This window comes from Lampris incognitus, chromosome 17, assembly GCF_029633865.1.
Source record: "Lampris incognitus isolate fLamInc1 chromosome 17, fLamInc1.hap2, whole genome shotgun sequence".
Classification (NCBI taxonomy): Eukaryota; Metazoa; Chordata; class Actinopteri; order Lampriformes; family Lampridae; genus Lampris; species Lampris incognitus.
Genome location: NC_079227.1, coordinates 21,308,381 through 21,321,024, shown reverse-complemented (window position 1 = coordinate 21,321,024; position 12,644 = coordinate 21,308,381). Strand labels below are relative to the sequence as shown.

General features: G+C 44.3%; 3 protein-coding genes across 4 annotated transcripts in view; all 3 read left to right on the top strand.

Moving 5' to 3' along the window:
- LOC130127148 (homeobox protein Hox-B6b-like) overlaps positions 1–4,542 on the top strand; it is a 6,709-nt gene extending 2,167 nt beyond the window's left edge. Inside the window, exons 3-5 of the mRNA XM_056296717.1 lie at positions 508–953; positions 2,587–2,649; positions 4,483–4,542. Coding sequence (XP_056152692.1) covers positions 508–953; positions 2,587–2,649; positions 4,483–4,542 — 569 coding nt within the window. The remainder of the gene's footprint in view (positions 1–507; positions 954–2,586; positions 2,650–4,482) is intronic.
- Positions 477–2,677, top strand: LOC130128037 (homeobox protein Hox-B5b). Of its 2 annotated transcripts, XM_056297748.1 has the most exons (3): positions 477–944; positions 996–1,095; positions 1,633–2,677. In XM_056297748.1, the coding sequence occupies exons 1-3, from the start codon at positions 477–479 to the stop codon at positions 1,878–1,880; spliced, it is 816 nt and encodes a 271-aa protein (XP_056153723.1). In that variant the 3' UTR covers positions 1,881–2,677. The 2 variants fall into 2 exon arrangements, with proteins under 2 accessions (XP_056153723.1, XP_056153722.1); XM_056297747.1 differs by having other exon boundaries at positions 477–1,095.
- A 1,924-nt stretch (positions 4,543–6,466) lies between the features above and the next one.
- Positions 6,467–11,260, top strand: LOC130128036 (homeobox protein Hox-B3-like). Its single transcript, XM_056297746.1, has 3 exons — positions 6,467–6,500; positions 9,895–10,305; positions 10,519–11,260. Exons 2-3 carry the CDS (start codon positions 9,993–9,995, stop codon positions 11,154–11,156), a joined length of 951 nt encoding a protein of 316 aa, XP_056153721.1. The 5' UTR covers positions 6,467–6,500; positions 9,895–9,992; the 3' UTR covers positions 11,157–11,260.
- Positions 11,261–12,644: the final 1,384 nt, after the last annotated feature.

The following is a 12,644-nucleotide window of genomic DNA, read 5'->3' as shown; positions in this document are numbered from 1 at the left end:
AGTCAGATAGAGCCCAATGTGATTCCACTTAGCTGTGGCGCACGAGACCCTGCGGTGTGTTTACCTGAGCCTTGTGGCCTGTGTCGTCAGCGCGTTACATGAGTGATGAATGGAGAAAGCCCCCCCCCCTCGCACCGTCCTCACAACACGCTACCACGGCGAGCCAGAAGATGGCGCTCTTGCCCCGCATGGATCACAGGGGCGCATCGGGGAGGCACCATTGACTAGAGCCTAACGACCATCATTTCGTCATCATTTGTAACCATAGAGCATGAATTACCTCCTGAAGTCATCAGTGAGAATTTACGACTGGTCAACAAAGACACGTGATTCCCGAACGCGCTCCCATATTTGGCCGCATACCTGGCAAAGTACAGTAGGGCTTCATTGCTATAATTCATGATTGCATCATAAATCGTGCAAGCACGGGATTATAGCGACAAAGATCTACAAATCGAGGCTTTAAAACCAAGCAAATGAGCTCTTACTTTGTAAACTCGTTCTCAGGGCGCTATCCAAATGGCTCCGACTATCAGTTACTAAATTATGGGACTAACGGCGCCGTGAGCGGTTCGTTCAGAGACCCTGGCACCATGCACTCCGGGTCTTTCGGCTACAACTACAATGGCATGGACCTAAGCGTAAACCGCACCAACTCCAACAGCCACTTCGGGCCGGTGGGGGAGGATGCCCGGGGTTTCGGGCCGGACGCCCGGTACAGACAGCCCAACTGCTCGCTTTCCTCTCCGGACGCGGTGCCGTGCGCCGCGGCCAACCGAGAGCCCCTGGAACTAAAAAGCCCCTCTCCTCCGTCCGACCGGAGCACCGCCTCGACCGGCAACAGCCTCAACAAAAGCAGCAGCGCCCATTTCACTGAGATAGAGGAGACCGGCGTCCCTTCCGAGACCGAGGAGGGGGCGCACGCCAGCGGCGGCTCCGCCACAGCAGCCCGGGCGCAGCAGCAGCAGCAGCAGCAACAGCAGCAGCAGCAGCAGCAGCAGCAGGAAGCCAACGCCACCTCCTCAACTCCAGCATCAAACGAGTGCCAAACGCCGCAGATATTCCCCTGGATGCGGAAACTACACATAAGCCATGGTATATATCCATATCTATCTACATATATAACCATACTATTGTGTTTCGAAGGGTCAATTGGAGGAAGTGCCATAAATCTGTCAAGTGTTGCATGAGTAAGTCTGGATGAGAAGAAGGGCAATATTTAGCCCCTGCGATGGGGTTCTAGCTGCAGGTTGGATTTAAACATGACATCTTAGCCTTGGGGATAGTGGAACATAATTAATGAAATGTGCGTTTTAAATACAAGGTTTTTTTTGTGTGTGTGGGGGGGGGTGGTAGGCTCTATCTGTTGCTTGGGATTTGAGATAAAAAAAAATTTAAAAAGGCAAGACGCGCGTGAAATCTGAGTGCGCGTGTGTGTCCGGGATGAATGTTTTAGTATATAAGCCCACATTTCACCACCATCACCACCAACCCACCCACCCACCCACCCCTTTTATGCCCAATCTAAAACATCCAAAAAGTCTAGAGAGGCATTTTCCTCCTATGTGTTGGTTGATAGTGTCAGCCCCCTTGCTAACTTTTGGCTTTCCTATATGCGAAATGTACCTATAGATATGACTGGACCGGATGGGAAAAGGGCCCGAACTGCGTACACCCGCTACCAGACGCTAGAGCTGGAGAAAGAGTTTCACTTCAATAGATACCTCACGAGACGGAGGAGGATAGAGATAGCCCACACGCTGTGTCTCTCGGAACGGCAGATCAAAATCTGGTTTCAGAACCGCAGGATGAAATGGAAGAAGGACAATAAACTGAAAAGCATGAGCCTCGTGACGGGAGGAAGCGCCTTCCACAACTGAGTTTCCAATCTTGAATTGCTTCTTTTTTTTCTTTTTTTGGGGGGGGGGTTGTTTTTTTGTTTTGTTTGTTTTTGTTGTTGTGGGGGAGAAATCCACGAGTAGTACTGTAAAGCTATAAGTGAAAAAGCGCAGCACCTTTCAGCATGCTATAATTGTGTTTAGACATTTGGAAAGAAAAGGAAAAAAATATTCTGTGGTCTTAAAATAATGCCTTTTGAGTTTACCGTTGTTGTACACTTAGTTGTTGGAAAAGAATGTGAGATGTAAATATATCTGCGGATGTTCATGTCGATGCGCTCTCTCTCTCTCTCTCTTATCTCTCGCTATCTCTCTATCTCTCTATCTCGTAAGTTGTCATGTTTCAGCCGAGCTCTTTATTGTGTTACTTCTCGACGGTTTAACAGGAGTAAATTTCCCAACCATATGCTGCTCTTCATTGAATGTAAACCTAATATAGTCTATGACGGGGCCATTCAAAAGGGAAAAAATAGAAAAAGGAAAAAAAGAAGAAAAAAAAAGGGAAAAGGAAAAAGCGCTTTAGTGTATAAGTTTCAATGCTATTTTGATGGTTATATCTTGTGGCCAGACCATGACCTCCACAAACAAGCCAGTGTGTACTATAGCTATAGAGATCGTTTTGTGCATAGAGCTAATTACGAGCAATTAATGTAAACGTGTTCAACCTGTCAATGTGATACATTTTTAGTGCAAAAAGAAGAAGAAGAAGAAGAAGAAGAAGAAGAAGAAGAAGAAGAAGAGGGATTATTCTGTGGATAGGCTGTGATGTACCTATAAGCTTTTCCCGCCAATAAGCTTTTTGTATTTGTAAAAGTGAACTCATAGCGCTTGAAAATAAAGCTTCTCTCGTTTGCTTTGAATGTCCTCCTGTTAGCAACGTGTGTTTATCTCCAGTTAGAGGAAATGACGGCGAATGTATATAATAAGCCCTTATAGTAGGTAGGTAGTCATGCGTGCGTGCGTGCGCGCCGCGGGGTCGCAGCATCCGGTCTCGCGCGGCCAAGACGAAATATCAGCGATCGTTTTTAAATTCAGCTCTTGCGCGTAACAAGTCACAGGTTTACCCGCGACAACACTCTATAACGCGTTATTAAACAGTCAGACCCGCAGACAGAGACAAATTATCTGAAAGGTTTTCCTTTTTACACTTACCTCCTCTTCCTGGTGATGATGAGGATGAGGATGATGGTGATGCGGGTGTGGTTGTTAAAAGTAAAAAAAAAAAGAGGAAAGAGATGTGTTGATAATATCCCCCCACCTCTTCACCCCCACCAAAAAAAAGGAAAAAAAAGAAAAGAAAAAAAAAAGAGTTGCTTACAGGTATATAGGCCAGGCACGAACTTGGTAAAAATCCCCCTTACCAAAGATTGTATAGGCCTGCTAATACTTACAGACTCCGAAAAGTCACGTGAGGTCCATAAAGTTGGTTTTATGGTTTTGGGGAGTAGACAATGTACTATTATAATTCACAACCTTGAATGAAAGTGACGGCTTAACTGCGTCGATGGGATTTCTCAGGGTGAACTGGTGTCCGGTCAGGGCACTCCCCATGTTAACCTATTGGGACTGTTTTCACCCCCCCCCCTCCAACACACCAAACACCTACTATATATATATATATATATATATATATATATATATATATATATATATATATATATATATAGACTGAGATATCTAAACGTTTTTTTTTATTTAAAAAAAATCTAAATTGCTCCTTTGCAACATTTTCACACCTAATTTGAGGACAAAGAGACATTTCTCTCTGCGGAGGAGTGGGTTTTCATAATGATATTGCAATAATAAAAACAAACTTGAAACCGATATGAATGTTAGCATCTCGTCTGATGATCGTCGTTAGAGTAAAATAAGATGGGGGGAAAGTGATCGGTACTAGCAGGACATGTCACATGCCCCTGTTTCCCAAATGCAACGTGATCTGGTATTGGGGAGATGCTCCCATGTTGGATCTTATAATAAGACTAGGACTCTAATTACGAGGCTGCCATGAAACCAGCTCGAGCCAAGGTGATTTTATAAATCCTGATCTATCAAGTCACCAGGCGGCCAAAGGTGAACCGGCGGACAACACAGTTTAAGTACACATAGTGCCCCTATAAATAAATAAATAAACCTAATTGCTTCGTATAATAGAAAAAAGAAAACAAACGAAAATGTTAAAAACGATGAAGGCTACAAATGGCTTTTTCCCCCCCCAATGTTGTCACAACTTATTTAAAATATACATTGTAAAACCAGTGGTGGCTATACAGGCTACGGTCCAGACGGACATTTTCACATATTCATAACTATTAAGTGGCAATTTAACCAATGTAATGAGTGCGTTGCATATTGATAGGCGGATCTCATGTATAATTCATAGAGACGGGATCACCGCGAGGTCACGAGACGTTAAACCATTAGAGAGCGCGGTAGACTGTCGTCCTAAGGAATTAGGTCTGTGAGATTTGATGTACAAAAAAAAACAAAAAACCTGTGTTGCTGTTTACTTTTTCAAAGCAGGAAACTAAGCCCATGCAGTATAATATACGAATACACTCCGTCTTTCAATTATAATAGGAAGCGTGTGTGTGTGTGTGTGTGTGTGTGCGCGCGCGCGCGTGTGAAAGCCCATAGACCCTAATGTAAAAGCCCCATTCCCCACAACAGTGTGTGTAAATTGAAACATATATTTCCTTTGCTACTTGCAAAACGATGGGATCTGCGTGTTGAATTGACCAGGCCCTCATATTAATAATTAATTCAGAGTGAATATTTTCTGTAAGTTTAACGGATTTAAAGTTACCCTTTTTTGGGCGAAACATGCTGAGCATTCGTTGTGAGTTTGCTACACCAGGGGTTGTTGCCATTATTTTTTTTTTCTATGCAAAACTTTGGAGTCCATCGTAGCAACTTCTTTCAAAGTCCGGCTACTTAAAAATGTGAGCGTGTGTTAAAATTTGGGAATTCTGTAAGCTTAAACGTTTTGAGACAAAAAAAAACCCCCACCGGAAATGAATAGTGGGCTGTTTTGAATCTCTCTGGAAAGCAGATGTCACGTTTCGGCGCTTACTACCACTTTAAAAACCGTCGTAATCACCCTACCTAACCACCTTGCCTCTACTTTCAGCCAGCCCCACACATTTTGTCCTGGAAATGCACTCCCTAGTTTATCATGTCACACACACATATACACACACACACACACACCGAGCCCCCCTCTCATCCAGCTGGTCACGATCAGAGGCTTTGCGTGATGTTGCAACGCACCCTTGTGGCCACTAGAGAGCGCCTTAGACCGGTTTGGATTTTGATGGATGAGTTTTCGCCCACGGATGTTATCATTCGGGGCATGTAGGTTACAGCATAACACCGAGAGTTCACATCTACCGGAGCTTGTGTGTGTGTTATCTTTTCTTTTCTTTTTTTCTTTTTGTTGCTCTTAGCCCGAGTCAAATGCTGCCGGGCACAATCTTATTCCAGTCCAGTTTATTGAATGTGACGCATTTACATTTTCTGCAGTCTCTCGTCCACGAATGCGAGAGGCTAGGCTGAAGGGCATATATTTGAGAAACATTGAGGCTACATAATCCGAATACAAATCAGACAGTAATTGGTAGCGCACAGGTTTGAAGATATTAAGCGCGTTTTGTTGTACATCAAACGTCTTTAGCCGTGGAGAGGAGTTGTGATGATCGATAAAGGCAACCGCATATTATATACGGCTATATATATGACTTATATAAGCCATCATTTCATGCTGTTTCTCGAGTTAGAAAAAAACTCGGTTATCAAACCAATTTTCTGTAGATTATATGCAAAATCTAGAATTATACGTGGACATGCTGGACAACAGTAGTGTAGAGCTGCTTTATTTTGACTATACAGAGAATCTCAGTGCACAGCAGACAGTTGAGACCTCGGCTCTACGTTTACCACAGAGAATTCACCGTATTACAAAAACTGTTATTTAAAGTTCAACCGCTCTTTCCTCTGCTGGCAGCGAGGCTGACCATCTGTCATCTATATATACCCTGTAGATCCGAATTTGTGTGCACGTAGCAGCAGTCACAAATTCGCGTCTTGGGGAGTATGTAGGTGATGACACTTCAACACGTACACGGAAAGCCCTGAAGACTACCGGCGCGCGCGCAGCGCACGCTCACACACACAAGCACGCATGCACGCGCGTGCATGCACACGTGAGCGCGTGCGCACACACATTTCTTGCTGATATTTTATTTTTTCGTGCCCACATCATGCTGAATTTATTGTAAGAGAACGGTCTGTGAACAGTCTGTGTAGCAGTAGTTCGGTCTGCACGGAGCAGATCCGAAGTTGCCAAGTTTCTTTTTTCTTTTTTTTCTTTTTTGAGGACATGACAGCCGTGAAAGTTTCGGGACGGGCCTACAATGTGACTATTGTTCGGCCTATCATTTATCACGCCTTTTCTTCAGCACACTGTCTGCTCCTTTACAAATAGTGCAGGGAGCAGTGCAGGCTAAGCAGGGCTTCACTGTGCAAATCTCGCAGAGAGGACGGCAAATCTGCCCTGTGGGGGGAAAGAAAAAAAAGGAGGACTAGAAGATGAGGGCTGAAAAAGTAAGTTTTCTCTAATTTATCCACTGCACAACAGTCGGAGGTGGCAGGACTAGTTAACTCGTCTATAACTTATAATTGAACGATTTGAGAGTAAAAAAACAAACAAAACAGCGATGACCTAATTTGTGGATCATCTCCTAATTGATTATAAGGGTTTTCAAACAGATATATATATATAATTGGACATATTATTGGAAGACTTAATCATCTTGATCTTGGTCTGGTCAGACGTTTTCCAATTAGGTGCGACCTGTGCTGGCTCTCTTCTGGGATGTCCTCCGCGGTGCCCTTTGTTAGGAATTACGCGGAGAGTTTGTTGCTGTTTATTCAACTTTTCTCCTTCGCATTGAATAGACCCCCCCTCACTGACACGTCATTCTGTCGGTTAATTTGTGTGAGAGGATCCGAGGACGAGTATCCGTCAGGCCTAGGCACCGGACATCCCCATAGCAGTCTGTAGCGTGGACGGGGTATGGCTCTGATGATGATGATGATGATGATGATGATGATGATGATGATGACGATGATGGTGATGTAAGTACAGCCGCGTATAACCGAAGCAAAGTTGTCATAGCACGTGGGAACTCGTTGCCAACCACGCAGTATTGTTGACGGTTTATTTGGTGTACAGGCTGCGAGCGGAACATTAACGTGTCAGCGGAAGTCTTGACTCAATACATTTTGCTATCACATCAATTCATCTGCCTTTTTGGGTTTTTTTTGGTTGCCAAGCTTCTTCCTGTCTGGTATAGCGCGCATATCAGAGTACGGCGTTTGATTTAATGCGATATTCTGAGCAAGTGTTATTGCTGGATTCCGTTGTATTTATATGGCAGTTTTTAATCTCCGCATAGGGGCGTAGGCGCTATCCATCTTTACAGAGGGAGATTTATGGCGCTTTTATAGGCGCAGTCAGGTCTGCACTACTACTGTATAAGGCCGGTCTATGGAGCTCTTACATCCTTTAAATCTCACGTGGATTCGGATGGCGGCGGGCATTGGCTTCTTGGTAAACGCATCGATTATTGTCAAAACGAGTCGCGCGCTTCGAATCGGTTCTCGCGCGCCCGGAAGGCAAACCGAGGCCGTTTGCTAATCGCTTTTGTTTTCCGACGTAATGCGTGGGATGGTAAATGTCCGCCCTAGATATTCAAGAGGCACAAGTTTCACGCGGATTCACGGGCCTCGAAACTTGATTATTTTCCGTTTATGCTCCTCGTCGTGGCATGGCTCGGCGAGCAGAGCTATAGATTCATTTGTGTCGGTAGCCGACCAAGTTAAATATTACCCATACGAGCCAATCAAAGTGATCGATTATCGTCGATTCACAGATGAACACGAGATCAGACCAGCGTATTGATCCACCATGTAGTCTGATCTGCACCACATCTAGAAGCCATGGGGCCTTTTTTTTTTTTTTTAAAAACGACATAAAGCAAATTTATTTTTCTTTTCTAATGAATGTTAATCATTGTCTCGCCAAAAATGTAGCTATATTGATCTCCGCAGATTATGCGTCTGTATTTAATTGCTGTTTTAATTAGATACGATGAAAAATCTACAGATAATTAGGGATAGCCTATACATCACGTGTAATGCGCTGGGAGTATGAATGTGTTGGCATCACAACAAGAGCTGTTCATTCAGTCAAACCTGCGCTGAATATTGATAGCTCAACCAAGCCTGCTAGAGTTTATACGACTGGCTGGAAAAGTACCCACAACTGTGGAAACAGAAATGAGATTTAGCTGCCCCCCCCCCACACACACACACATCAGATCTCTAATCGCGATTTCTCAAACGGTGCCACACAGAAAACAGGCTAGCCATTATCACTGTGAGCAGTAGGTCATTTCTTTCTGAGAACGTGTTGAGGTTCACAGCCAAAAACAAAAAAACAACCCAAAATGTCAAAGCAACGTCTGTGCTCCCTTGACTCGCAGTCGAGAGGCACGAAAACAAAAGGCACATCCACACCCCTGCTCTGAATTAGCATAATTTCCACAAGGACACTTCCCTGCCCTTATCACTCGCGCAAAGTTTAAAAAGGCGCCACATCATGCGACGTTAAAATAACGCGTGTGCGTCTCACGTTACCGTCCCGTGATAATCCTCATTATGTGCTATACTTGAGGGGTGCATGATCAGCGGAGAGGGGCTCGCCACATAGACGGCACATGTGTGTGCAGACACGCTGCTGTGTACGGGGCGGTCTGCTGAGCTGCAGAAACAACCGCGTCCAGTCCTCGCCTCGACCACCGGACGGGCACGTGTAGTATAGTCACGCCGCCGGGGAAGAGCTAATGCATGCGAGGGACCCGGATTATGAGGATCTCGGATGTTTTGGAAGGGTGAGAGTAATCGCCATTATTTGTTTCCGGAGAGAGAGAGAGGGTATTTTGTGCATAATTAATGTCGCCCGCCGCCGGTTCGTTGGTTGGGGAAGGTAAGCAGCGAGCCGAGGCTTGGGAAAGCGGCGTGTTGTGCCGCGGACGGGGGGCTATGTGTCTTTATGATTTACGACCCTGACGCCAGAGACGGTTCACCCAGAGTTCATAAAGCTGCACGCATGCCTCCATACTCACACTTATTTCACATTCGTTCTCCAAAAACCGTGGTCTTAACGTGCAGCTTCCGCTCGGTTTGGCTTTGCATCTGCCTTGAATGGAGGATGACGTGGTGCACGCTTTGTTTGTTTGTTTACAATTTCGTTGTTTTGGCATCGAACGGATGTGGGAATGGATGCGATGGCCGATGGGTGCATTTACATAAATGGTGGATTAGAGTAGTAGGCCTGTGGCTTTGATTTGTAAATCCTTCATAGCCTATGTGATAAGATGAAATGGACATTGAATTTATGGGCTATTATAAAGACGATTTGGCTTGCTATAACCTAACTAATACAAATATTATTTTTTCTTGCATGAATTGATGCAGTTTCGGACACAGTGGGTATACTAATTATGTTACGTTTATTTTGGTCTTTGGTTCCGTTTTGCTTGTTCATAATAAACCCGAAAAGGTTGACTATCTTTTTTGGAAATAACTCTGTACTATCCCATAACCATCAACATCTGCCTGTTCCGTTTTATTTTTCCTTTTTTTTTCTATTATACATCTGCAAATTGTAGAGAAAATATGCATCATGCAGACAAATAGGACTTTGGATCTACAAATAGGCCCAGTATACATTACTAAAGCATACGAGATTCATGGCCCTCGATTTATTTTTTTGCATGGCCTACATTTCCCCCTCATCAGTTCCCCCCGTTGCATCTGCGGGTTCTGCTTGAAGCTCGCTATTCATGTCAACGTACTATTGAGTTGATAAGATGGATCATGCTGTCTCCTCCCTGATTTTTGTCCCTTTCCCTTTTTTTCTATACCCTCTCAGGCCAACAGCGAAGTGGTCTTTGGAAACCTGCCACGTGACATTTGGCTGTCAATGTCCTGTCAGGAGGTCAAAGAGTCTCCGGTAGACATTTCGTGGAAATGCAGAAAGCCGTCTACGGCCACATTCACCACCACAGCTTCTCCAGCGACTTCGAGGACGATCACGGAGTCTGCGTGGGTGGATTCGCACACGCTCACCAGGCGCCGGTGGCAGCCCAGCCACCGGAGCAGATGGAGGGCAACAACCGACAGATATCTGACAGCACGCTGCAGTCGTCTGGCCACAAATCACAGCCTCCCTGGAAACCAAAGCAGCAGAACCACCCCAAGTTTGCTGCTATTAGCAAAAAGATTTTCCCTTGGATGAAAGAATCCAGGCACTCGAATGAAAAACGCAGCAAAATAATCCCAGGTATGTATGACGTTTGAGAATGGGCTGCGACTAGTGTTTCACAAATTCAACCTTTTCCATTCATTCATAAGTTTCCTCTTTTTGATCAAAACAATCTGATAACGAGATCTTTGCGATAGAATTAAGCAAGCGGCTGATTATAGCTATGCACCTCTTGGTGCTTGAGTTGAAATGGTGTGCTGTTGATTCTGCATTATCACTTTGTCTCGACAGACCCCTCTGAGGACCGGGGTCGTCCCACCGCCGCCACCGCCTCCAGGAGAGCGCGCACGGCTTACACGAGTGCACAGCTGGTGGAGCTGGAGAAGGAGTTCCACTTCAACCGCTACCTGTGTCGGCCACGACGGGTGGAGATGGCCGGCCTGCTCAACCTGCAAGAAAGGCAAATAAAGATATGGTTTCAAAACCGGCGGATGAAGCAGAAGAAAGATGACAAGTTGAAGGGATTCAATCAGTGTGCCCCCCCCTCCTCTTCTTCCTCCTCCTCCTCTCCGGGCAGCCCAACCTTGTCCAGCCTGGGTTATGTCCATCTGGGTGGCGACCACGAGGCGCTGATGCTGTCCCCGCCGGGGAAGTCTCGGCAACAGAGGCCGTCGCAGCAGGAGTCCCCAGTCTACCCAGACCCTGTGAGAGTGCACTCCTCATGCCAACACAAGTATCTGATTCCTCATGTCCAGAGTCAGTTCACCTGCGGCCCGCGATACGATGTCAACTACAGCACCACCACCTCACACACATCACACCTGGAACCGGAAGATGGATTAATCCATGACGTGACTGTTTCATACTTCCCAGAGAGCCTCAGCTCTCATGAGAGAATCATGACAGCTCCCAAGTTGACTCATCTGTAGCATGTAGTGTTAGGTTTGTGAACATTTGAGGCGGTTTTCCCATAACTCCTGCAATTATATCTGTCTGGGGGAGCACAGACCTAAAAATTTAAGTTTCAAACTCTGAAAACAGGGAATGTTGGTAATGTTATACGTATAACACATGTTTACAGGCCGATGTCCAGGAATGCTTGATGCATGTGTGCATATTTTTGGTCTAATTTATCGAGAACAAAGTGGTAGTTATATCATATGTATTTATATTTATTTATGTATTCATTCGTTCAGTTATTTATTTCAAAATATATGTTTCATTCAAGGCCCACTTGTTCATTGTTTCTAAACACTTGGAATATGCATCGTTTCCTTATTTAAAACAACAGGACATGCAGTCTTCGGGCCTCTGTATAACACGGAGCTATGTCTCGTGCATGAAAATTCACGCTACTGTTATGAATAAAAAAGTCTTCAGGCTTCCACAATAGACTTTGTGAGACCTGATCACCATGAATCATGGACCCACACGACAACATGGTGCACATGGGCCTGCAAAATGCACAGTGACAACAATGTGAAAAACACGTTCTTTCCAAGTTTGTCATTTGGGTCATTATGCGTTCAGGCTTAGGGTATTACAGGCCTCCTTGTAGGATGTGATCAACTTATTTGGTCTTGCAAGAAATTATAGCCACTATATGGCCTATACTATGTGTTACTGGGGCTTTCCAAATTACATGCACACAGAAGGTCCTAGAAGTAAGCTGTTAAATGTGTCTTTGTTCCATCAGGGCCAAACAGGCTAACAGAGGCTGCCAGTCCTTTAAAAGAGCAAATGATTGATCACTGAATTAATTGCACTCCTTTATTGGACACTGTCGGATTCAGGCTGGTGCAGATCAACAGACTTCGAAAGGAAAAATAATTGTCTTATATGAGGCCTACTGTAGCCTGGTCTATATATATATATATATATATTGACAGCTGATGATTGCTTATGGCATGAAACAGGCTTGTACTGTCTCATAAAGAATTTACTTGACTCACTGGATTATTTTTGCTCATTTGTAGAGCACTTTCCCTACCATTGAGTGTTTCTTTAAACAAAGTTATATATATATATATATATCTTTGTTAGGTATATATATATATATATATATATATATATATATATATATATATATATATATATATATATATATATATATATATATATATATATATATATACATACACCTAGCACAAAAAGTAAGGAAATTTGTGTTTGGTAGATTATTTCTTTGTTGTAACAATGCCTCTTGGCAATAAATCTTATACCGTTGGAAAGCCTGTTTATGTCCCTTTTAAATGGGGCCACATTTGTAAGGAACATGCATTTGTGGGATGAGCAGCAGAGCTGAGTATGTGGGTTGCGCCCATGAAAAATTTGCCAAATCTTCTCTGCCAATGCCAAACAGCTTATTTTGCTGTTGCTATTGACTCTTGTTTTGAGCTTCTGGTACCCCAGGTGCT